This window comes from Balearica regulorum, chromosome 1 (genome assembly GCF_011004875.1).
Source record: "Balearica regulorum gibbericeps isolate bBalReg1 chromosome 1, bBalReg1.pri, whole genome shotgun sequence".
In the NCBI taxonomy this organism is placed as follows: domain Eukaryota; kingdom Metazoa; phylum Chordata; class Aves; order Gruiformes; family Gruidae; genus Balearica; species Balearica regulorum.
Window position 1 is genome coordinate 159,901,418 of NC_046184.1, and position 27,466 is coordinate 159,928,883.

Genomic DNA, 27,466 nt, shown 5'->3' on the forward strand with positions numbered 1-27,466 from the left:
TGGTGCTCAGCTGCCGGCTGGGGCTAAACCATGACAGTGAGGTGGTACCGAAGAGCAGGAGTCAGAGATAGTTAGCCTTGTGATTGTGGCAACTGGCTGTTAATGAGACACATTCAGCTTATTCTACTAGTACTACTAAGTGTCTGTCAGTGTGTGGAATTTCCATGAAAAAGACAGAAAAATAAAGTGGAAGTCTGTGGAGGAAATAGTCATAAACTGTTCATTACCTGGATCAGCACCTTGGAAACTCAACTTTTTTTATTTCATACCTGGAATCCGTGAAAAAAGTTATTCAGAAAAAGAAAACAGAAATATCTAAATAGCAGTGGGTTATCACCTGCTGCAAATATGTTATTCAAATGCAACGGTAAAAAGCAAAGAGTTCACACATGCCAACATCAGCAGTATATGCAGTTTTTATACTCAACAACATCTAAGGGTAAAGCTCCATTTTGAAATAAAACCAGGCTTTTTCTCAACACAAAGAAAATATTATTAAACAATTACAGAGAATAATCAAGATGTGAAAACACCAGAAGAATGCCAAAAAGCAAAGGATGAGTTAAAGACTCACTGAGGGCTGAAAGAAAAGATACTGTTTTCTCTACAAAAATGGAAGCTGTCTGTGATTTCAAAAAAAAGCCTTGGGATGTGCCCACATATGTACATCAACATGCAGAGGAAGGGAAGAATGAATGAATACTGAGCCTAAATTTAGCGAGTTTTTATTGCTGCAGCGGATACGCTTCATTCACAGGCTGAAATAAACCCATAAATCACTTATTAGTTAACAGAATTCTTTAAAAATATGACATCAACTCTTGTACACATATCTCAAAAGTCTGAGTTCAAATAAATTTTTTTATCCTACTGGTACCATACATATAGTTGTCTTTGAAGTTTATAGCAAGGTTGCTAAAGGCCATTTCTATTCTATTACGTCACAAAATCCCAAAATAGCCTTAGGTAAGACAGACTAGTTAGAATGGAAACCTAATTAGACAAAAAGACTTTGCCTAACACTTGGCTGAAAATCTGACCTGTTTATTCAGGTAACACAGTCTGGTAGATTCCTTCCTGACAATAATATGTACATCTGTGGAACAATACAAAAAAGCTGCTGCCATCCAAAGATCTGGCTACGAGAGCAAGAGTTTGTACAGACCTGGCAATGTATAAAGGTTGCACAGGGTCTTCAGGATTCAAAACGTCTGTTTTGAGGGACTTCTTGTCGGTACTCAAACTTCAGAAGTTATTCAAGAAGACTTGGTCAAAGCAGCCGGTGGGAGAGCTAAAGAATATGCTCAGCTCTGGTTCTTACACTGCTTTGAGAAGGCGGAAACGGACTGTCTGGGAGTATATTCACTGAGGGATTTTTTTCTACCATCATGAATGAGGATAACATTCCTCAGGAGGAATTCTTGTGCCAGGAAAGTCTTTGCTCCATTAATCTATTTTTTCCAAGGTTAGGAGTTTCCTCCTTAGATATAACCAGAAAGTAAATTGGTAATCTAGCCTCACAGTCCTTAGTTGACAAAATGTGAAACTTGCACATTTCTCAGGATACGCGACTCCCCATAACAATAAAGGTGCTCAGTGTCTACCCACAGAGTATCTCTACAGTGTCCCAGGAGAAAGACATCTAATGAATGAACAATCAGAGGAAGTCACATTGTTATAGAAGAAGTTTGGTCTTTGCAAGCAGAAGAATCTCACATAGAGATGTCGTGTGATGTGAATCAAAGGAGCCTGGCCTCACTGAAAAGTAATGGCAGTTGGAATAGAACAACAAAAAGGCAGGAGGGAAAAGACAAAATAAGCTTAAAGTGGAGAATGGGGCAGAAAAGAAGTAATGAAGATGTTCATATATGGCTGTAGGCTTATCACACAGTCTGGAGTAACCTAGTGAAGCTCTTTTCTGAGCCAAGAAACTTAAGAGAAACCAAGAAGCAGGCAATACAGCATCTTTAACACGTTTGGCATGAATGAAGGAATAAATGCTCTGCGGATACAGAAAACATTTTTTTCAAGATGAAAACCAACTGAGGTTCATACACCAGCCCTCCCCAGTGGGCACAGGGATGAGCGCTCAAAGCACAAGTGGTATTTAGTTGCCAACAGAAGGTGCTGACCACCTTTTCTGCAACTTTCCACCACCTTGCACATATCTGTCTTTAGTGATAAGAGTGTTGTCAATAATACCTAGGCACTCCTCCCTTATCTATCTGCCTCCCACCAAGTTTCTCAATAGGAAGTGAAAGTCAAGTTGACTCCCTGCTATCACACTGGTGCACAGATGCAGCAGTTGCTTCCCTTTTCCCACCAGGGCTTTCATTTGGGTTACAGAAAGATAAACTTTAGAAATATACTGGGAAATGAAAGTGATCAAGACATAGAAAAGTCAGGAGAGGAAGGCCAAAATCTATATTACAGTATTGAAAGGATAAAGTAGTGCTCAAAGACCTCAACCACATCTTGTCTGAACAAGAGAAAGGCAAGAGGCACCCATCCCTAAAATTCTATGAGCTTCATGATGCACCAGCAAATGATGACTGGTGGTGAGATGGGTGGGAACTTCCCCCAAAGCGAAGAAGGAACACAAAGTATGGGAAACAATGGAGATGAAGGGGAAGAGATGATGAAAATGTGGGAAGAAAATGGCATAGTGGGGAAATGAAAATAGGAAGGGGGAAAAAGAGATCGGGTAATGGGAAAAAAAGAAAAATAGGATACATTATTTAAATTAGAAAAGAGGATAGACAAAAAAGAGTGGGAAAGAAAAGAACTAAGAAACTAAAGTTTTAAAAGCAGTAACAAAATAGCAAGCTGGTATTTTTTGAGGGCATGAATACATACGGGACACATTTTATTCTACTGCCTCAAAAGATGCACGGAGGTGATGCTCAGTAATTCTCCATTTGTGACAAGTTTATCATTTCTCAGGATTATTCATGGAAGAAAAAAAACGAACTGGAAGTTTTCAATATGCACATTGCCACATGTTTAAGGGCTGTATCCACGGCAACTAGAAGCCAAGAGAAAAATCAGTCACCATGTAACCACAGTCCCCTGAGAAACTAGCAACATAAGATGATTTTTTCAGTTTCTAACAACATATTCAGACACAGTAACATTAACATTTAAGGACTAAAATAAGGTACATCAAGTAATGAAGCTGGTGGTTTATGTTCAAATCCTACCACATACTCAACCTACTTGAAGTTATGGGTGTCTTGACTTGACAACCCAGTACTCTATGCACAGCTCCGTGCTTCAGGCTCCTCCACACCAGAACATTTCAGCTAGAGAAAGACTGCGAAAGGTAAAGCTCAAAGAATTGCCAACAGAAAAACTCTGGAGTGGTTGTGGCTTTTTTTTTTTTTTTTTTTTTTTTAGAAAGCATCCAAAGTGAATTCTGCTTTGGATAAAAGAGCTCAGTGAACAGCAGAAAAAAAACCCCAAAACAATTATTTACATCCCAGTATACTGGAGGGACAGTAAAAACAACTTAGGAGAAACCTTTTTCCCCAGTTTCTCTCCCCTCCTCCTCCCCCCCCCCCCCCCCTTTTTTTTTTTAACTTTTACTCTTTGCATTCTGTGGTGTAACTTGTCAGGCTCACATTCTTCAGAATTTCTTGCAAAGATTTGAAGCATACACTTACTACAAAAAATGTCTATTTAAGAAAGGGGCCTCCTTATGGCCAGAACAGTTTGCCACACTGCGCAGACAATGGGGCATCACTGAACCGCCTACCATGTTCTTGCGTTCTCCTTCCATAATGCTACCAATACGCAGGGAAACCATGCTGCCTCTTTCCTCAAACAGATGAACTGAAGAGTAAAGGAGTAGGAGGAATGAGCAGAGCAACTTCTGAAGGGGCAGCCAAACAAAATTGTTGCACTATGGCATACAGAGGAAAGTTAAAGTTCACTTCCCTTGCCAAACAAAATGGAAAGCAGGAGAGAAAATGTTAATTTATCTCACCTACGGCACATTACCTACAAACAGCATATGGGAACTCCAGCAATCTGCACAATGCTCACATAGAATATAATTCAAAACCATCTTTGATGACTGATATATACTTCGCAGCTTTTATTATTTTCAGTTTCACAAAAAAACCTCCCCAAGAAACTGATCTGTATTCTTTATCAGCTTCACTCCCACAGGTAAAATTATCATCTAAATTCCATCTGCAATGTGATCTGTTCAACTCCACTGTCTTCAAATTATACCTTTCCAAGCCTTTTACTGTCAAGCAAATGAATTGCCCAAGTACAGCAATCCAGAATGTGGATATTCCATTTTTTTTTTTGTTTTCAATTTTTAAATGTTACTTTGAGATTGAAATTAGCCCGCTTTTCATTTTTACCACTACATCTCAACATTTGTGAATGATACTTTTTGTGATTTAGTTGATGGCCAGTAAATTCCCTGAGTCATTAAAAAAAAGGCTCGTCAAAAGCTTTCATGACACATCTTTTCTGAAGAGCCTCTCTGAAACATTTATACATGGATCCCATCGCCTTCTAATCACTCGTTTCACAGATTAGCACTATCAGTTAACTAAATGCTGCGCTCAAGTTAAAGACCAAACATGAAGATAACTTGAAAGTGTTTCAGCAACTTGTAATGGGAAGCATCTTACTGATGTTCAAACAATGTTCATTTATGTTACTTAAACCCCTCCACCTTTTTAAAGAACTCTATTTGAAGTCAAACATGAAAAGACTTTTTTCCACTTTCATTGTTCATAGCCGAAGGAAAGGAGGAGAAGAAAATGTTACCAACTCTTCTTTTATCATTTATCGTTCTGAACTTATTTACCACTTCTGCAATTAAAGATATATTATAAAGATTGTCCTTCATAACTGGAAATGGCTTTTTCCTCCTGTCTGAGGAATCTTGGCTGCACTCTACCCAGCAGCTTGTAGCCCAAGAAACATTTTCAATTCATTTTCTATTACAACAGCAACTTTTATGAATTGAGTAGTTTCTAGTTCAGTTCTTGTGTTAAAACTGATTAACGTTCCAATGGGAATACAGAAATGTAGATTAGGATCTTTCCACCCGAGGAACAATTTCATCAGATTGAAATGCTAAGAAATCAAGGAAAACAGAATTATGTTATCAGGGAAAACAAAAATTCATACTCCAGTTGTTGGCCAAAGCTTTATGCCATCTCACCTCTAATTCTGGCAATATATTACAGGTAACATAGCTATACCTACTCACGCTACACTACCTTGAACACAACAAGAACTCGTGTATCAGTACAGAGCTGTGTTTCAAGCAGAGCAAACTCAGTAAAGACCTCAAATTGCTAGGCTGTAATTAAATTATGAATAATGTATGTTCACATAGAGCAATGCAAGGCCTATGTTTCCTGCTAGGTTTGATAGAGGAGTTACACAGACATCTAAGATACAGGAAAAAGTGAATTGAGACACCTTGTTTTACTGCCCTACGATGCCAAGTATGTGAATATCTGCATTTGCTGGTTTGACTAAAACAGAGAAAATAAAAAGGCTCCGTGATTCTGTTCAATAAGGAAATAAAACAAGAGTAGTAAACACAGCAAACAGAAAGTCCCTGTGGTTGACCTCTGTAAGATACTTAGAGAATTTAATTTCTGCACATTCTTAAAAGAAACAAGCCATATTCAAAGTACTTCTACAAACAAAGGAGTCATGTAGACAATTTTCAACCTCTCTGAAAAGGATGCTAACAATACAAATACTCAGAAGAGTCAGGAGGGTTCTGACTTCCTAACTTTCCACGATGGTTCTTACTAAAGATCACCGAGAGGCAATCACTTTACCTTTCAGCCTCAGTTTTGGTGAAACAATGCCAGAAGTACTGATAACCTTACAGGATTGTCTCACATTCTGCTTACACCTCGTGAAGCAGTTTTAACATATAAAGCTATATAAAACACCTACATGGCTATCAGCAGTACAACAGCCTATGAAAGACTGATGAAGAAGAATAAATACATTATTTTTAAGAAACAGGAACCACAAGATGCATGAACTAAAAATGTATTTTTCCCATCACTTAATATAGTCCTTACAGAATGTGTATCAATACCTGCTGCTGCCTTTGCCGCCTCATTTGGGCAACCTGAGACATCATGATTTGACGATCCAGTAACTCCATTCTCTGCTGCCTCTGGATGTCAACTGTTGCTCCCATTCCCACTCGAACTTCATTCGTTGGTTCCGCAGATGAGAAGATTGGTTCAAGAGTCCAAGAAAATATCTTTGCTACCCAGCTGGGTACACAAAGAATGCGATGAACTTTTAATATACTGCTATTGTAGCAAATCCCAGAAACCTAAAAGCAAAAATGAAATGTTAAAAAACAAAAAAATCCAAAAAACTTAAATACACCAAATTTACTTTGTATTTAGCTGCAGATAGCAGTTGGTCTTTCTGTTTTTAAAGCACTTTTTATTGTATTTACCCAGAGTTCTGAGTCAAGAATCAGAGAAAGAATAGGGGATTTCTTTACCTCTAACTTCCCCACAGCTACAGACGATTACTTTTTTAAATCTGTGTAACTGCATTGCCTGTGACTCAGAGAGCTGCTTGGGGTTTTTTGTTTGTTTCAGGATTTGAGCTCAAATCAAGTGACCCTTTCTCAAAGAGGTCAAAATTCAAACAAAATTTTCATTTCTAGTAAAGGAACTGGCCAGGGTATGCTGCATGCTAACCTGAGAAGATTAAGGCTGCCCTTGAGGATGCTGAAGCATTGCAAACACTCCTTAAAAAACCCAACCCCTTAAGGGTTCTGTTCCCCCCCAAGTCTCTCCTTCTAGTAAAAACAAAAGCCAAACAGCTGATTTGAAGTTAAATCTAAGAGTATGCACAGACTTATTCCAAAAGGATCCCATCTACCTTCTAGGAGAAAAAAAAAAAATTGCAAAAACCAGTTAATGAAAAACTGTGATATTGAAAAAGCCAGTTTTTGTAATTTCCTTCTCCCACCTATGAGACAAATACCCATTCCCTGCATTCACAGTCATGCTTGCCTTGGGCTTGATTTCATTTCAGATTCAGGAGGAGCAATAGAAATCCATGTGCCCCATAAATGATCTACAGCATCACTCAGCCATCGTTTCAAATCCCATTACGAAGCCCCAGCACTTGAGCCCAAAGTGGTCCAGCAGGAAGGCCAAAGTTTGTGCACAAACTCTGTCTCCATTCTGCTTTATGCCACCTTTCAGTATTTGTGACTATTCATTGTCTGTTATGCTACAAGAATTACTCTATGACAACAGAGTGAAATGAACAGGAAAAGATATGAACCCCCTAAAATCCATAAACATACCCAAACAATGCAATGTAGAAACTCTACACCTGGGCTATTTATTTGGGGATATTTGTTTTATCTCATTGACATTTGTATAAACATACCAAATGCATTGCTGCATACACAAAGGGAGACAGTATAGGAAAACACAACTTCCGTTGGAAGGGGTATATTTTTCAGATTATTTACATAGTTATTGTTAATTATCCAGTGAGATAATGAGACTTTTAGCAAAAATACATTCTGCTTTGGAAAACGCTGACTTTCATTTTGTTGTACTTTCATTTTATGACAGCTCTCAGGGTTGGATGTAACACCATTCTAAAATGAGAAAGAACAGTTCTAAACTACCCTTAGCCCCTTCAATCGTTTTGTGTTACGATGAAGGCGGTAAATGGGATGGGATAAGAGGAAGGCTATAATCTCTGGAATCATAGGGAAAGCTGCCTGTAACAAAAAATTTCTGTATTAAAAAAAAGGTCCTGACTGGACTCTGGGAATGACAGGGCACTGGAAAAGAAGCTGCTTCAGAAATTCTTTCCTCAGCTCTAGTGAAACTGTTCCAGATGACTGTAAGCCCATGACCAAAACTTGTGCACATCTACTGGAAACTAAGAGAGAACTATAACTGCCAAAGAATAAGTGGAGGAAAATTCATATCACTTCTACAATTCATCTACTTTTGATATGCAGTACTTGAGGTATCTACCGAGCAAGAAGGTCCCTCAGAAGCTAACCACCTGGTCCCAAGAGAGTTACGTAGATAGGCTCCTCACTCAAGAAAACCTAGACTGTAGAGCTACCAGGAACGTTACTTTTTTGGGAGCAAGAATTACTGAATGAGGTTGCAAACATTATGTATACATTTAATCTGATGATTTCTTAGATGCAAAACGAACATGCAGCACCAGAATCTACAAATTATCTTCTTTCCTCCCACCTCATATCATTAGGCTATGAAGTGAGGCCCCCTCTTTGGTCCCAGAGATTCTGCATTCCTGGTTGCACAAGTGTAACCAGGCAGGGAAAGCGCTCCGCCTCAAAACACTTTGTCCAGCATCTCACTAGCACGTCCTCACTTCTTCCAAATGTCCCTCCCAGCTACTGATCTCTGCTCACTTACGGTCCTTTGTTAAGGTCTGATGTTTTCAGGACTTTCACATCTTGAACGGGTTCAAAAACTCACAGGAACAAAACAAAGCAAGCGGTGATAGGAAAATCTACATCTCCCTGAATGTATGACAAATCTTGACATGTGTCTGAACACATTAACCACAAACAGAATCATTCTCTTATCAACTCAAGATAGAAAATACAGCAAAGAGATAGCATCAGTGTCTTTAGTGTCAGTACTTTGGGACTTGTTTGTCTCACAAGGGAAAGTGTACTGCAAGCACCAAATAGCAGCTGCATCAGTAAAATCATGTTCATATTTTTCTAAGTAGAGACGGCTAGTCATAGAATAGTTTAGGTTGGAAAAGACCCCTAAGATCACGGAGTCCAACCATAAATCTAGCACTGACAAGCCCACCACTAAACCATGTCCCTAAGCACCACATCTACATGTCTTTTAAATACTTCCAGGGGTGGTGACTCAACCACTTCCCTGGGCAGCCTGTTCGAATGCTTGATAACCCTTTTGGTGAAGAAATTTTTCCTAATATCCAATCTAACCCTCCCCTGGCTCAATTTAAGGCCATCTCCTCTTGTCCTGTTTGGGAAAAGAGATCGACACCCTCCTTGTTACAACCTCCTTTCAAGTAGTTGTAGAGAGCAAGTCATTCCAGAGCATTTAATCAGAAGAAAAGGCTTTATAAGGCTAAAAGTTTATGGACACTGCTAAAATGGAGAATGGCACTTCGCACTGCGTGTGAGACTCATACACATGGCTCCTACCTGCCTTCCTAACTTTACTGAGCTCACTGGAGTAGGATGTCTGGTCTATAGCCAATGCACCAGTTGCAGTGGGCTGTCTTCTCTCTCCTTGCTGCTCCTCAACAGTGGATTAGCGTCTTGGCCCCTCCTTGTCCTGCCTTAGACAGAAACTTATTGCATAACCCAAACGTGGACTTCTGTGCTCACAGAGCAGGAAGTCGAGAAGTCTGACAACATGAAGTTCACAGTAAAATCTAAAATAAAAAGCACCTGGTGAAGGAACAAGACAGAACTCTGGGGGATTAGCAGAGGAGAAGTGTATCTTCTACACATAGTTGCCAAGAAACTTGCTATGGACCAGTAACTGTTCAGAGCAATCATGCGAGACTGCAATTCTTCACAAGTATAAACAGATGGAAGGACAGACTCAGCGGTGCAGAGCACCAAGTGTACACTGGCAACCCACCTTGTCACCTCCACATCTGTTAGGATTTCAGTGCCACTCCCTCTCCGCTCTCCCTTGAGTTACTACTCCAATTATAAGGCTATTAGATGGAAGCGTAAGAAACTTAAAACGCTGTGCTCAGTAACAATTTTTCAAGAAGTTTCATCTAGTGAGGAAGAGATACCTATTTGCATATTTCCAATAAACCCAGAATGGAGACATTTGTAGTTAAAATAGGTCTCGTGATTCAGTTTGGTTTAGTGTCATCTTAATGTCAAGTATTTCCAAAGAACTTCCTCTTGAGCTGGTTCATATGCAGAACTTGATGTATATAATTTTTTTAAAAAACACAAGCTTTGACAAAGTATAAAGTAGCTTTTTACATCATTTGTCTTACAGACATGTAGTGAATTTCTAGGGTTTAAGAAAGTAACCCTACTTTGTTTATTCAATGAAAATAAGATGATCTCGTTATATCCCAACTTCAGCACTGTGCTTCATTTTAAAGGGCTACTTTCCCCAAACAGATGAGGCTCCAGAGTATTTTAGGCTCTAAAAAGTCACCACAGAAAGATGTAGCAGCTAAGTTCACATTGTTAGAATTGAGAATTTTTGGCTGGCAACATAAAACGTATCTTAGTTGTTTTCTGTTAGTCACACCATCATAATGTACAACCTCATCCACCATGTCATATGAGGCACAACACAATGCTAAGCAGAGGAAATGTAGTATGCTGGAAATTGTCTGGCACGCTGCAGAAAAGAGTGTGCTTATGTTTTTTTCATTTTTTTAACATCATGGCTTATTACTGGTTGTTCACATTAAGTTTCCTAACCTCCTCCCACCCCTGTATAAAGCCCAACTTCCTCTCCCCTTCCCTCATGTCCCTCCAAAGTTGCACACTTTTTAGAAAAAAGGAAGTAGCTCTAGTTTCTCTTTTACACTAGGTAAACCAAACATGGAAGCTCTGCAATATTTTACATGACAAAGACACATATGCTCCACTACTGAGACATTTAAAATCACCGTACTTGATTAACATTAAAAAAAGAAAATAAAATGGAAAAAAACATAGGCAGATTAGTGTAGAAAATGATGTTTAAAATTATTTTGCCTAAAGGTTAGAACTTGACAGCAAATACTCAATTATTTTGTTCTGAATAATCTAAATAAATTCATCATATGTATTCAAGACTCTGCTATTATCAGATATCAACAAACTGAAAGCAAACAGCAGTATTCTTAAGGTTAAGTGACCTTTCTGTACCTACTTTATCTGCTTTATCCTTAGTATGTTCTGAATTCTATAAAACCAGAATAAAAACAAAGGGCTAAAGTTTGTGTCGACATTCTGTACATACCTTGATTAGAGAAACCCATTTATCAAACCCAGAGAAATCGTGTGAAAAACACCCAACAAATAAACCATGACACATGTATTTTCAACTTGTACTTATATTGTGCAATGTAATTGTAACACAACAGATTATTTTGTTTGGGTTTTCTTTGCGGAAATAGTTATTAAGAGTATAAACAGCCTTTTGCAATAGTTAGCTTGACAGAAGAATAAGATAATAATAATAATAACAATACCAACAACAATAATAATTCTCTTCAATTTCCTTCCCAGTTGACTGCTCATAAATTTCCCAGATACCTTGATTTTTTTTTCTTCCGAGTCCATCAATGCTATCTTCATTGGTCAGGTGCTATCATTATCAGATCTCAATCACTCTTTGTGTATGTCCGAGTATGACTGTACTGCCATTTCAGCACACTACAGCTATTCTTAACTTGTGACCTAAGGATAGGTTCCCTTGGGCCTCTGCTAGAGTTCTGCAGGCGATCGTCATCATATCGTTAACCAAACCTCTTTACATAAAAGATCATGATTGGATTTATCTGCTCCAGTGTAGACACGTGTAATTTAAAAGCCTACTTATGAGCTGGTGGTTTAAAGTTGTTTTCATAGTCAACAAACAGGCACTGTTAAGATGTGACTCATCCTATGGCAGATGTCTCCAAAGTACACACACAGCTGAATTACCCTCACCAATTCCCTCTCTAAGCAATGGTAACATTGCAGCCATGATAGCCTACACGTACAGGCTAGAAAAGCTTGATAGAAGCAATCTCCCTCTTACTGAACCAGTTGGCGCAGTTGACCCAAGTAGACCAGATTTTAGGCACACAAACTCTTCCTCAGATCTGAGAGAGAAACTGAAAACTTTAAAGTGAAATACAAACTGAAAACTAAAATTCATTTTTCTACAGGATCTCAGAAGCCACGGATATAAAAGAGAAAGTGTCTTATGATACATCGCTACATTCTTTCTTCCTTTCCCACTACTTTCTCCTTCCAGAACTGGAAATATCTGCATCTCCTTCTTCCCCAAACAATTGCAACATCACTTCCACAGTAACATCCCCTGTATGTCAGATGAATAAAGTACTTTTCTTCTCAGATGCTTTAACTGATGCAGAAGTAAGTGTTGTCAGCTTAGTCACTTGTCATGTGTTTACATGACACCTAGCAAAGAGGAAGGTGTTGAAGCTCCCACCACAGAGGAGCTTAAGTTAATACAGTCAGTAGAACGTAGAGACGCTTATCTTGAATGAAGTCACCTACAGTCACTCAGCTGAATATTGACTATTGCCCACATGCTGATACTTCATGTTAATTTTGGGTGGGATTCAGCACATCTGTTAGCTTGCGTATGGATATCTGCACCTGTCCTGAAGTTAGGACACAGACAAACAGACAACGCTGCTTTTTTATTCCCTAATCTCTGTTATTCTATTGCTTTTCCATTTCTTATTTCAGGCTATGCACTTCACAACCTATGTGCTGAGCTTCCTGAACAACGTTGCCAGCCGGTCAAGGGAAGTGATCCTTCCTCTTGTCTCAGCTTCGGCAAGGCTGCACCTGGAGCACTGTGCCCAGTTCTGCACTCCCTGGCACAGGAAAGACATGGACTTGCTGGAGCAAGCCCAGTGCAGGGCCACGAAGACAATCAAGGGACTGGAGCATCTTTCACATGAGGAGAGGCTGAAAGAAGTGGGACTGTTTGGCCTCAAGAAGAGAAGGCTCAGGGGGATTTTATCAAAGTATATAAATGTCTGAAGGAGAGAATGAAGAGGATGGAGCCAAGCTCTGCTCAGTGGTGCCCAGTGACAGGACCACAGGCAATGGGCACAACCTGAAACGCTGGAGGTTCCCTCTGAACATCAGGAAACACTTTTTCACTGTCAGGGTAACCAAGCACTGGCACAGGTTACCCAGAGAGACTGTGGAGTCTTCATCCTTGGAGATCCTCAGAAGCTGCCTGGACAATAGACCTCTGCTGACTGGCAAAACAGGACCCACGCAAGTGCCCCAGTGTGGTGCTCATACCTGAGCTAGAAAGCCCAGCTCATCAAGTAGGCAGAGAAAGCACAGCTCTATGCAGAGCAGCCCAGTATATCTCCAGAGCAACACTCATGGGGTGTTTAACAGGATTTCTTGATGGTGTGGTCAATGACACTGGGTAATCAGCTGAAAATTATGTTTTGGCCCACTGCACCACTGGCGCATACGCTTAGCCTTAGCTGAACAGCCAGTGGCAGTTTCAGCTCCAACCACACTGATTTCAAACACAAAGGCTGAAATACCAGTTGTAGTTAAAGACAAGACACCCGCAGGAAGCCTTTAAATAATCTACGTTCTTGGATTTATTTAAATTTTCTTAGTTATTTCTTCTAAAAATTATGTTTCTTGCTACTGAAATGATAAAAATATGATCCCCTGTGATCATCTAATGTTTCAAAAAACCTAAAGACTAAGACAAAAAAAAAATTGAATGAGAAGGCTGCAATACACTGATAAAACTATTTTAAGTTTAAAAGATACTGTTAGGGATATCCTCCTTTTGTGTAAATTTTTCAAGTCAGAAATGCACCGTGAAGTAGTCTATTACCAGGCATTAGGGTGGAAACAAGCTCAAGATGAAAAAATATCATTGAGAGTTTTTTAAAGTGCTATTAAGGCTATTGCGAGTGCACTAGATTTTACTTTACAGAATAACAATATTCAAAACAGTAACACATCATTTAATTATTTCTTATTATTGTTTTATTTAAATTTCATACTTCTAGTAAGTTTTGCCTTCATTATAGCTTTTCATAATTCCAATTTTAAAAGTATTAATTAAAAATGTGATTTCAGTTATTACAAATAATAAACTTTTATCTATCCTGAACTCCAATTCAAATATGAATTTATGCTTGGCTATAAATCAACAGCATAAAAAACAATTAGTGCATAGCTTTCATGTATTTTTTTAAATTATCTGAACTCAATCCTCTTAGACTGACTCTCTTCTGTGTTGCCAAAGCACTACCACAAGACATTTAACTAGATCTAAGTAGACTTACCTGAATCACCATTTATAATTACACAATTACAAAGAATTCAAGGAATATCATACTTTGGCATTGACTAACCATCTAAATGTGGATGACTGGAGGATGTCCAGACTAACCGGAAGACAAAGGATGATGCATGGCAGGGCATAAATGTGGAGGTAACTGCATACTACATTATCAGGCTCCGATCAAAGACTGTCTTCAAGAAAGTCAGCCCATATTTAATACTAATTTTAAGTAGGTAGAAGGGATGATATTTTAAGTGTGAATACTGCAATGTGGGGAAATACAAATGCTTCTGTATTCCCTTCAAAACATTTTTTTAAAACAACAGAAAGAACTCAGTAAGGATTGTTCAAAACCACTTGAGAAAGATGTGGAAAAGGAAGAACAAAAAAATCAGTGATTCTTAGGTCTGATCAGATATTAACTACGTGATGTTATTTTTAAGACAAAAACTAAAAAAATGAAAGTATGGTTTAAATATTTTGCTCCCCAGGCCAATCACATCTTATCCTATAAATGCCAATCCTAAAGGGCAGGAATTGACTACAGAAAAAGACCTCAGCTGAACAAGTAACAAACAGAAAGGATGAATAAAATTCTTAACAAACAGAACTCAAAACAATCCGAAGTACACTTGGGAGCATTTAACAACAGATATCTGTAGTCTACGCAAAACCAAGTTAGCAACTTCAAAATTCAGAACGGAAATTAAAACCAAGCACTTAGCACTGTCTGAACTTTTTATCTTAACCTTAAGCCTTTAAAGTATGTGCTCTAAATTACAGATTCTCTACAGTTTTCCCATATCTAAAGCATAAAAAGCTCAACTTTTCATACAACATGAGAAAAGTAAATCACAGGGTAGTGCAGAAAGAAGGCAGAAGGCTGTTGCATTTGGCTTAGTGAAATCTGGAAAGTAAACAGGGTTTTAGAAACTTCAGCATTTGTAAGGTTAACACAATTTCAATTTCCAAAGGTTTGAACTGTGCTGTAGACAAATTCAAGGCAGCTCACAGAAGACTTGGGGTACTCCAAATTTTGAACTTCATGCAATGCAGGTCACCTTGCAAACAAATAAACAAATTACACTAGATAAGAAGAAAGATGCTACAATGCTAAAAATCACAGGGGCCTGAAAGAAATCTCATCCTTATGAAATACGGTCCCAGCTACATGGTTAACAGAAACCCTGGTGTGTGCTATGTACGATGATAACATTATACTAACGAGTGGAGGGAACTGCATGTCCCAGTGGGCATCTCATCTGCTGGTACCACCTGAGCTTACTTCTTGAAGGAGGTATGTTGTAGCTATGATGAGCGAGCCTTGACATGCCCCTCAAATTTCAATCCTGCAAGAATATAGCAATGAGAAATGTAAGCTGAGAACCCAAGATATTTTAAAGGGAGGGAAAAAAAGGGAGAGGCGATGGGTTGATATGTATGTATGTGTCCAATGAAACATTCAAGTGGATACCATTTTCTAAGGTGTTTTGACTGTTTTAAAGAAAAAATAGTAGGGCAACTGTTTCTGGCCTTCACTAAACTGAATCAAATGCATTATATGGAAGCACTTCTGTAAACACCTACTGAAAGAATTTCTGCCTTAAAGTCAAATGGGAATAGGTTGCATGACTTTCATGACATATCTGCATCTCTAATATGAAGCTTCCTAATTTTACGACATAAAAAACCCCCTATCATAAGAAACAAATCTGGACTGTATGTACCAAGTATGGCATATTTCTGGCAAAACAAATCAGAAGAAACCAAATTAGTCTCATAAATTATAAAAAAAATAACATTACAGATTACTGATTAGATCAGATTTGTGTACTTGTTTATGGTCTGCTTCTTAAATTCTCCCTTTTTTGTAAATGAGCGTCATGTATTTAAAGAACATGTTTTATACAACACACCAGCAACTGAAATTACCAGGCCATACTGACATACCAAAAGAACGATAATTGAGAGGTACTCCAGTTTCATCTGGAGAATAAAGAAGCTGCCTTTTAAGACTGTATTCCTATGTTCATTCAGAATTAGAGATTTAGGAAGATATATATACCTTCTGGCAAAGACAGACACAGTAGACTTTTTGTATTCCAATAACAAAACACGTGCTGTAATCTCTGTAACTGAGAACAATTTATCGTCAAACTACAAATTGTGTAAAATTCCCTATCACCAGGCACATTACATCAATGCCTATCTGTATACGTAGACTCACACACACACATGCAAAAACATTTCTGTAATTGTGGCATCACTCAAAACCACTGAAAACAAGCACTCAAGACGGTACAGTTCCCAGTTGCTCTACATCTGCCTGGAATTCACAGGGAAGTCAAACAGCATTAGCAAGGATGAACACGGAAATCAATCTCCAGTGCCACATCTTGTATCTGTTTAGTTTAAGAGTGTTCATTACATGTTAAAATATAAATTGTGAGAATTTAAATAAACCTGAACCAGGAACATGGTGAAGAGAAAGCGGAAGCTGACAACAATTCAGAAATCATGCCAGCACCATCCATTTTAATACTCCAGACAAGCAGAAGTGCAACAAAAGCTAAATTGCAGAACAGCATCATATACAGTCATATGACCATCTAAGTGATATTTAGAGCTAAAAACACAGACAGTGAAGTGTCTAATAAGCAATGAACTAGTAACTAAATATCACACCTAGCTGCCTTGGTGTTCATGCATTTACTCTGTCTTTTTGTACAATACATGGAAATTTGATTCAGCAACGATATAGTATGTTAGAAAATGTCAAGAGCAGTGAGAATTACAAAAATACATACGTAGGTTGTTGGAATGACTTAAGATTGAGTTGACAACCTATGTATTTCTGTAATTGTACATACACATATTATCAAGTATCTACCCTTGCAGCATTAAGAGGTGCCTTTATAGTGTTTCATATCCCTCTTCAGATTATTTCATATACTGTGCAACTTTACTCCTTTATCAGGTTTTCTCAAAAGACACCAAATTATCATTTCTAACAGAGGAGAAAAAGAGACTTCTTATTCACAGAAGCGTGACGGATATGCTGTGCAAAAAAATTCATAACATGAACTTCTTTCCAAATTGTAGCACTTGTTTCAAAACGGTAGAATGCAGCTCTCTGCTTGCTGCAGACAAAATTGAGACTGAAAACGCATCACCATTGATGATGACTTAGTTCATGCTGACTGAAGCAATATGAAAACTTCAGATGATTTTTTAAGTCTTCCTGTGACACAAAGAAAGCTCAATTTATTCTTATGGACTTATACGTATGTAAAACATACTGTAAACCTGCAATTTTTAAAAAAAGGCATTTAGGAAAAAGAATCCTTAGAAAGTTGCATTATACAGCTGAATAAAACTGTACATTAAAAGGGAATTAAAATAAGAACCACGTAATATATTATGAAAAAAAATAATTTGAGCTGCTCTTTATAAGTCTGTATAACCAAGTATCCATACAGTTCCTGCCACCAGGAAAGATGGAGTTAAAATGCCTTTCCTTTTCTTTCCTTCCCTCTCTAACGAACACCTGTTCAAAAGGAAGGGCTATTAAAAGAGCCAGAAGAGTAACAGGAAATGTAGTGTGTTTGGAGGAAGTCACAGATTCTTAGGCGGGCACAGAAGCTTGGGCCGATCTCCAGGAAAGAGAAATTCTGGTTTGCTAGTTGCACCTTTTTCACTGATATTTATGGTCAGACCAAATTGCTAAGCAGCCTATTTACTGCTCCGTTACTCCTGTTGGTTATCCTACAAGCTCAAAGAGTATTTTGGAACAGGCAATGCAAATGGTAAGAGACCAAACTACTGAGTTATAGCAGCCATATGTGAAGTGTCCATGGGAATTTCACTCTGAGCTCACTGCAAATTCAAATTAGTAGGTTCTAAATAGCAAGAGCACCACTTAAATTCTTGTTAAGATTGCATCAACTTAATAAGGAGCTTCTTTGGAAGAGGTGGCACTTTCACTGTTTGAAAAGCAAACAATATTTTGGGTCAAGAAATCAGAGTCTGAGCTCCTAATTCCTAAGTTTGCAAAATTTTAAAAGAAGCGTATCAGTATCTAACAATCTGGAAGATTTAGTACAATCTATTTTAGCACTAAGTGCCTCAGTACTAAGAACATCGTCATAAAGGAAAAAGATATACCACACCGACTTTATCTGAGTCGCATGAAGAAAGTGATTTTACACCCTTACTGCCGTTATCGTAGTGAGAAACGGCTATATACAGATGTCCTAGGAGAACAGCAAAACATCAAAACTCCTCATAGCAACGTTGCTAAAAGCTGCTTTTTGCAATAAAAGCTTGAGGCTTGCTGAAAACTGAAAAAAACCCCACCCCAACCCCAAAACCCAATAGAAATATTTCTACCGTTTCCTCAATAGTCTCATTTATAGTTGGGGGTCTAAAGCTATATCCATGGCAGCAAAATTAATTTTAGGGGGTCAGAGAGCAGCGGCACCCTGCAAATATTAACCAGCTCTCTTGCTGCCTGTCAGTTTATCACCAGCCAGCACTTTACACCTTTGGAAGTTAAAGACAGAAAACTTTCTACTTACCACCACAAATAAACCCATTATTCAGTAATTTCTGTTCTTATTGAATCCAAATATACTGCACTGATTGTATACATAGAGTGTTTTAAGCAATGCATGATTTTTAAAACAGTAAGACTTACCAATCCACTTAAGGCTAAAATCCAGATGTAGGAACCAGAGGTTAAGAGCTAGAAGACAAGAGCAGTGATTTAAAATTTTAATTTTACAAAGCTGTTGTCTAAACTACTATGTTGCAATATTATATAGGCTATGTACTTATCATGACAATGGGAGAAGTGAACTTTCACATGTGAACTGTGAAAATTCAGTTTAACATTAAAAAAAGATGTATTCCAGAAGTAGCAGAAGTGGAAAAAAACCCCAGGGATTCAACAGTTGTTCTCCTTCTACAGAACAATACATTTTATTTTCATATAGCATAAGTATAACAGGATGTCAGTTATAGGCTGCACAGAAAAACAAGTCTGCAAGATAGACTGAAGCAAAGGAAATGACTCAGCAGCAACAGGAGTTCCAAGTGGGGCAGTGCAAGTGAAGCTTTCACAAGCACAGTCCTGGAGAGACTAAGCATGAGCATCAAAATTAAAGAAGTAAAATTCTCATCCAGTAGCATATTTGTCGACATGAAATCACAGAAATAGGTCAGAGTGAAGTTTGAAAAAAAATCCTGATAAGCCAACAGGGCAGCTTATCGTTTCTAGTAAAGTACGTGATTAATCGCCTGAAGAAGGTTATTACCAGCTGGGAAAACGGGCTGAAAATTAGACTGATACTGGTTACTAAAATAGTTCTGCACAATGCCGACTGAATCATGAGAACACCTTCCCTCTAGACTTCTGACTACGGAAAGAGTGACTTGAGGAAAGGGCAGAGTTTACAAATGAGGAGAAGGCAAATGATTTTTCCCTCAGCCTCTGCGTGACGGCAGCAACCACTCTGTACGCAGCAGGGAAAGATCGACCGAAGATACAGTGATTAGTAACTGGAGGCGGTGTGTGTATGAAAGCAAAAGGCAAAGGACATGGCAGAAAAGAGCACAGATACTATCATGGCTTTCCCAAAGACCAGAATAGTAGTGGTAGTGATGGGTTTGGAAGAGAGGAAGCAAGATTTCTGTAAGATCAAGAAAATAAGGTGCTGGAGCAGAAATCAAAGGAACCTAAAGGCTGAATAGCAAAATGGATGAATGAAACGTTCGCGTGGAGCACAAGCCAATATTCTGAAACTGACCATTCATTCTAAAATACTCTCTACCACACTTCACATAACTATGGTGCTTTCCGTTGCTAGTGCTAGAGCTATTTTTGAGTCCCTGGAATATATAAAAATGAGTACAATTTCTCATAAGTTTGCACGTCTCCTGTTTCATAATTCAGGCTGTGACATGAGTGTCCACTCATTTCTAGGCTGCTGGGTTTTTTTTGTTGTTTTTTTGAACAACTACTACTTTTCTGTATGAAATACCTATATTTTTCCACTTATATTTAACAAAATACTACATGATATTGCTGTGCTCTGCGTCACACTATTTTAAATTACCTGCCACATAGTAATGCTTTATATATAGAAATAATATTAATTTACATAAAAGTGAAATTCAGCCCAAACCTTGATTATTTACCAATGGTCTTATTATGAAAAAATACAGTATTCTATAACTTTGTTTGAGCTCTAACAGAAAAGGGGGAAAAAAAACCAAAATCAAAAATATAAGCAAATTAGAAAGGTTAAAGACACATATGCCTTAGCATCAGGTTCTGTTTTCATCTATTTTCAACTAGTTCATTTTGTTGACCAAAAAAAAAAAGAAATTGTAGAATTGTCCATTATATTTTCCTGTGCAAGACAATCAAGACAGAAGACAATGGAAGAACAGATCACTTGCCCACCACTTTAGCATGTCGAAATGCATACTAGCAACATGTTTTTCAATATTTTAGTTGATAGAATAGTCACTAGCTAAACATGTAGAATGACACATGTGGAAGCATCAAAATTCATAGACAAACATACAGAAATACTAACTGCTACATTACTAATTAATTAAAAGATGAACAAGCAAGTACATACCATACCTGTAAACCCAGTATGTAGACCAGTGTCTTGTTTGTGATAGAAAAGTGACCTAATACTTGTGTCACCTGCACTCTTGGAATGGAGGAATAAAATGGTACAAACAGTGCAAACACAGGACCCAAGCTGCGAAAAGAAAGATACAGGTGGTTAATAAGAATAATACTAGCAACAATACTGTCAAACAATCAAAAGTAATTAATCCTAAGTACATAACAAACAAAATGTAATACCACCTTGCAAACAAAGGTCTTCCTTGGGAACCAACAATTAGATAACTTGCAGCATTCAGGATAATAGATTCATTAGCAAAGAAGAAGAACAGGCGACAAAAAGTGTCTTATTTCCAAATGTTTAGGACCAGAGGCAGCAGAGAAGGCAACATGTTTAGTGTAATAGCAGACTGTTTATATAAAATACAGCACACAAAAAGAACAGCAGTAGTCTCCTGCACAGAACAAAACCTCTTTGATTCAAATGGACAAATGTCAAGGATTATACCTTTCCCAAAAGATTATGGAAACAACTTCACTCATGAAATTAAACTCCTATTATTTACCCAGGCTTAAGGTTAGAGGATTGCTAATAGACTGCAGTATCCAAGATGGGAATATCAACAGTTGGATTTAACTTGCCTTTGCCAGCGACTTCCATGGCCATACAAATAACTAACTCGCTTTAAGGTCCTTGCCTTAAATCACAGCAGATGATGTTTATTAAGTTTCTAAAGCCTCACTGGAAGCAGATTCACAGAATTTAAGACTCAAGCACCTTTTACAAAGGCCCGATACCTAGATTGAACTTGTGAACGTAAACTAGTGCATTTCATCCACATACCCCCACACAAAGCCTGTGTTCCTCACCATAAAACACCCAGAAAACTAAACCACGTATTAAAAACAACAGAAGAGGCCACAGCAGAACCAATGCCAAACGCATGGATATGGAAGATTCTAGAAGAAAAAGACTTCCTAAGATGGAGAAGGGGAAGAAAATAAAGGTCATTTCAGGTGAAGTGGTGGAGCTGTGGTGGCAGTGACCTTCAGGCAGCAAGCTGCAGGCAGCAGGCAGGGGCAGCTATCAGCAAAGTGCTTCCCCAGCTGAATCCTCGCCTGTGGTTCTGTGCTGTCTTGTGTCCGACAGGCGTGGGATGCTGCACGGGGTAATTTTTCACTGCTCGACAGCTTATCAAAACTCTCCAGAGCTGCAGTTTCCACAGGCCTTTATGTGAAAGGGAACTTATTATACTCAGTGGGAATTCTGCAAATGGCAAAAAACAGGACCCAAAGAACTTGAAGTGCTCATTCAAAAATACATTTTCCTTCCGGAGGATCTACTGATAGGAGCAATACTATGTGAAATGATGGTCTGAATATTAAAACTTACATTTCCTGACTAACTGCCAAACGTAACACCCACAGCTATGAAAAAAACCCCTTCAAATAGTATTTTTACCCATTTAATGGGCTGTGACATAAGAGCACTTTGTTATCATTTTGTTTGTTATATTTGAAGTTCAGCTTGCTGAAAAGCTTCCTCTCTGAGGACTTAAATACAGTTTAATTATAGAAACATTTTTAGTATCATTAGTTTGACACACGGTCAGATGCACTTGAACATGTAGAGAATGCTAACTCAGATACTACTGACAAATGTTCAATTTTGCATATAATCCTTCTTACATAAACAAAACCCACCTGTATAAACACACACAACACATTCTTAAAATAAATACAAATTTTTTAAGTTGTAGGAGTTGATAGGCACAGCTACAAGAGTGCCACGTACAAAGTGGCTTCATCAGAAGTGCTTCTGTTGTAGACAATACTCAGTGAAGTAAATCAGGTTTTATAAGTGGAGAAGAAAAACAGAGACAAAAAGGTCTTTTCTCCTCTTAGAAAAGTAATTTTAAATTATTTCTTCCACTCTTACCAAATGACCTGAGGGAGTCCCAAAACTGTGGCATGCTTTTCAGGTTTTATTTCTCCTGTGATAAATAGTGACTCAGACACAGAGATTTCACATGCAAGGGTGCACTCAATCATAAGATGGGAAAGTACAAAAAGGAATTTCCCATGACTGCAACTGCATTTTAAAAAGAGATTAAAGAATGTGGAAAGGTCCTTTAAATGTTAATATTGACCATTAATGTCAACAGAGACCACAGAAAACACCAGCCCAGTCCAAGACAGTGATCCATGCAATTCAAAGTCCAGTGTCTGACACTGCTTGGTACCTGACAATCTAGAGGAGTTGGAGGAAACCTAAAAATGAACTTTTCTCCTAAAACAGTAAGCTTGTACGCACCACAGACATACGCCTCCAAAGGCACCAGTTTCTGTTTTTTAGACAGAGTTCACACCTAGTATAAATAGGTATTACATAAATATCCTTTCAGGTGTCTTTTTTTTAATAAACATCAAAACTAGTGCCCTTCAAAATATTTTGTGAAACTCATTAGTACAGGTGAATCCACTGTGTGAAAATTTATACCAATTACTTTTAAACTTTTTCTCTCAACTTTCATTACATAATTCTGTACTTTGAAAATTTCAATTAATCTTTTGAGTTGCCTTCAGAATTTTCTATACATTTCTCATGCCTTGTTTTAGAATATCTACATGGAGATGCTGCTCCTCTACAGTGTGGCTGTCAGAGAAGTTATCTACATAACAATACTAGAATATGACTGACATAGTAAGGGACAGCTAAGGGATGGCTAAGGAAAACATGAGCCCACCACTTAACGGAAAAAGGGACCTAGTGACAAAGCATGTGAAAAAAGCCAAGGTACTCCATGACTATTTTGCCTCAGTTTTCACTGGTTAGTTTTGTCCTCTGGCCTCCCAAGGTCCCTGAGCCTCCCGTGGGACTGGAGCAACATCTGCTGTGAAGGAAGACAGTCAGGAAGCTCTTGAGCCCAGCTGGCTATACAGGAGACAACAGACCAGATGGGATGCACCTCAGGGCATTAAGGGAGATGGCCAATGTTACTCAAACACTGTGGTGATCAGGGCAGGTTCCCGATGACTGGAAAAATGCCAGCGTCGCACCCATCTTTAAGGAGGGCAAGAGGATTCAGGTAGCTGAATACTGGGAATCCTCACCTCTGTCCCTGGGAAAGTTATAGAGTAAATCTCCTAGAAGCTATTGCCAGCCACAGGACAGACAAGGCGATTGCTAATAGCCCACATGGATTTACCAAGGGTGACTCTGGCACTGTGGACAAGGAAGGGAAAGGCAGCAAATATATGCTCTGACTTTATGATGGCCTTGGACTCAGTCTCCTCTTGTGTCCTTGAAGAAAAACTGGGGAGATACAGACTGGATAAGCAGACTTGAGGGAAACTGGCTGCAGTGCTGGACTCAAAGGGTTCTGACCAGCAGTACAAAGTCCAAGCGGCAGCCAGTTACCAGGAGCTTCCCTCAGGGATCCACACTGGGGCCAACACTATCTAGTGTCTTTATTAACGACCTGGATGATGGGACAGAGTGCACTCCCAGCAAGTTGCTGAATGACATCAAATTGGAGGGAGCAGTCAATACTTTGGAGAGCAGAACTGCATTCAGATACTTGTTGACGGGCTGGAGAAATGGACTGACAGGAACCTTATGGAGTTCAACAAAAGCAACTGTGGAGTCTTCAACCTGGGTTGGAATAACCCTGTGCAATGGTACAGATTTGCAGACAAGGAGCTGGAGAATCCTTTAAGTGTTAAACAGCATTTTGCCCTTGCAGGAAAGGCCAGTCACATACAGGGCTGCATTACCAAGAGCGTAGTCACCAGTCCAAGAAAAGCAATTGTTCAGCACTTCTGAGCCTGAACCTGAACCACTGTGTCCACTTTTGGGCTCCTCACTTCAAGAAAGGCGTTGATATACAGGAGCAAGTCCAGCTGGGGGTAATGATGGTCCAGTACCGCATCAGGTTGCCTGGAGATAGAATCTATATCCTCAGAGATACAGCCTGGACACATAGCCCGAAGTAACCTGTTCTTTTTGGACGTGCTTGGAATCCAGGGTTGAACTAGATGACTGCCAGAGTCATCCTGTCAAACCTAAGCTACTCTATTATTCTGTGAATAATCGAAGTCTCGTTCCTGAAGCTCATAAACACTGCAGGGATTTACACAGACTCACAGATTGGTAGGGGTTGGAAGGGACCTCTGGAGATCATCTAGTCCAACCCCCCTGCTAAAGCAGGATCGTTCAGAGCAGGTTGCACAGGATTGCATCCAGGCGGGTTTAGAATATCTCCAGAGAAGGAGACTCCACAAGCTCTCTGGGCAGCCTGTTCCAGTGCTCGGTCACCCTCAAAGTGAAGAAGTTTTTCCTCATGTTCAGATGGAACTTCCTGTGTTCCATTTTGTGCCTGTTGCCCCTTGTCCTGTCACTGGGCACCATAGAGAAGCCCAGTGGCACCACAGAGAGGCCCCTTCCTCTAGACATCCACCCTTTAGACAATTATAAGCATTATGAAGATTCCCTCTCAGCCTTCTCTTCTCCAGGCTAAACAGAGCCAGCTCTCTCAGCCTTTCCTCATAAGACAGATGCTCCAGTCCCCTAGTCATCTTTGTAGCCCTCCACTGGACTCTCTCCAGTAGTTCCCTGTCTTTCTTGAACTAGGGAGCCCAGAACTGGACACAATATTCCAGGTATGGCCTCACCAGGGCAGAGTAGAGGGGCAGGATAACCTCTCTTGACCTGCTGGCCACACTTTTCTAAATGCACCCCAGGATACCACTGGCCTTCTTGGCCATGAGGGCACACTGCTGGCTCATGGAGAGCTCGTTGTCCACCAGGACTCCCAGGTCCTTCTCCACAGTGCTGCTTCCCAGCACGTCAACCCCTAACCTGTACTGGTGCCTGGGGTTGTTCTTCCCTAGGTGCAGGACCCTACACTTGCCTGTACTGAATTTCATATGGTTCCTCTTTGCCCAACTCTTTAGCCTGTCCAGGTCTCACTGAATGGCAGCGCAGCCTTCTGCTGTGTTGGCCATTCCTCCCAGCTTAGTATCGTCAGCGAATTTGCTGAGGGTACACTCTGTCCCCTCATCCAGGTCATTGATGAACATGTTGAATAAGACTGGGCCAAGCACTGACCCCTGGGGCACACCACTAGCTACAGGCCTCCAACTAGACTCTGCACCGCTTATCACAACCCTCTGGGCTCTGCCATTCAGCCAGTTCCCCACCCACCTCACTGACCCCTCATCCAACCCACACTTCCTTTCTGCTCCTGTATTTCACTAGACAGGTACAAACATCCATCCATGTACTGTAAATAAAAGGACTGCTTCTTAACTCTTTTAATTATGTTAATTAATTATTTGGTAACATATAGTCAGATTCAACACCTACAAGTGGAAAACCTACTCTTATTGAAGGACTACTTCAATTCTCTCTTTTCCTTCACTTCTCTCTTTTCCTCTTATTTTTGCTTTTCCCTGCATCCCTTTTAATCTCCTTTCCTCTAGTTTCTCTCCTTTTCCCAAGACCTTTGTCCCAGCCCTTTGTTCATTATACTATGAGACTATCAGGAACATCCTTTCAAATGCCATGATTAACTTCTACTGGAAACTTGAGATGTCTGTATGCAAAGAAGGGCCATAGACACAAATACACACTGACTTTAAACTGAGTTTATGCCCACTTCATGTTTAGGAAGTTAAATTCAGTCATGTGGGTTAGAAAATAAAATTTTCAAACAAAACAAAAACCGCTAAAACCTGGAAGATTAAATTCCGGAGTTTGAACACTCTATATGGACATCATGTCCATCCCAAAGGTGTACTGTAATAGCAGGCTCTACACCAATTATATCCTCATTTTGAAGAGCATGTTAAATTTCAACATTTGCAGTGAAAAAGAAACACAGCAGACCAGATGGGAACATTCTCTAACTTTTCTATAAAACTTTTTAACATTAGTAAATATATGCACAAAATACAGAAAAAATGGTTCTAAAATGTATGAACAAAGGGGTAGACAGCTAAACGTTACTTCTGCAAAAACATCTGCTGTTGTCAATGGAAGATCTGCGGGATTAAACTTGCAGAAATAACTTGTTATTTTATTCAGAATGACTCACTACACTTACTAACTGCAGTGTTGTATTTTTCTTCATTTAAGTTCTTCATAAAAAAAACCATTAACCTGACAAATTCACAACCACATATTTTTTGCGGGACTAAAAATATCACTTTTAAAAGCAGCTGCAGACAATACAGAGCATGTAAACAGTGTGCTTGTAATTCAAGTTACTAAGTTACTTTAGTGCTCTGCGTTCCTGCAGCTGCCATATTACACTTAAGGTGCCAGCCTTTATTCTGAAAATGTTAAACATTCTCAATAGCATTCCTTGAAATTAGGTAACTCCCTGGAACACGACTGCCCTTCATAGTTGGGATCCTCTGCCTGATGCAGCCCAGGACTCAAAGGAATCATCTACTGCACCCAACCCTTTCTCTACCACGGGCAGACACCACAGTGCCTGAGGCCTCTCAATACCAGCAAAAGCATTGGAGTACCTTACCCAATACTCATGTATCTAACTGCCAATATCTCATAGGAACACAGGAAGAAAGTGGAAGAAAAACCCCAAGACAAAACTTGAAGTTGTGCATCTTGAGGGGAAAAGAAAGGTTCCTCCTGCCCGTGAATATCTCAGCAGAATCACTGCAACTCTGGGTTCATTAAAATAGGAGACTGACCAACCACTTTACAATCCCCTCATGAAGACAGAAGTCAGGCACCCACCTCTCCGAA

The 27,466-nt window shown here is 39.2% G+C and overlaps 1 protein-coding gene across 4 annotated transcripts in view; it reads right to left on the reverse strand.

Moving 5' to 3' along the window:
- Positions 1-27,466, reverse strand: part of UBAC2 (UBA domain containing 2) — a 109,660-nt gene that overhangs the window by 13,098 nt on the left and 69,096 nt on the right. For all 4 annotated transcript variants that reach the window (XM_075741254.1, XM_075741249.1, XM_075741265.1 and 1 more), the window contains exons 5-7: positions 20,701-20,824; positions 18,745-18,792; positions 6,092-6,337 (exon numbers count right to left, since the gene is read on the reverse strand). In XM_075741254.1, coding sequence (XP_075597369.1) covers positions 6,092-6,337; positions 18,745-18,792; positions 20,701-20,824 — 418 coding nt within the window. The remainder of the gene's footprint in view (positions 1-6,091; positions 6,338-18,744; positions 18,793-20,700; positions 20,825-27,466) is intronic.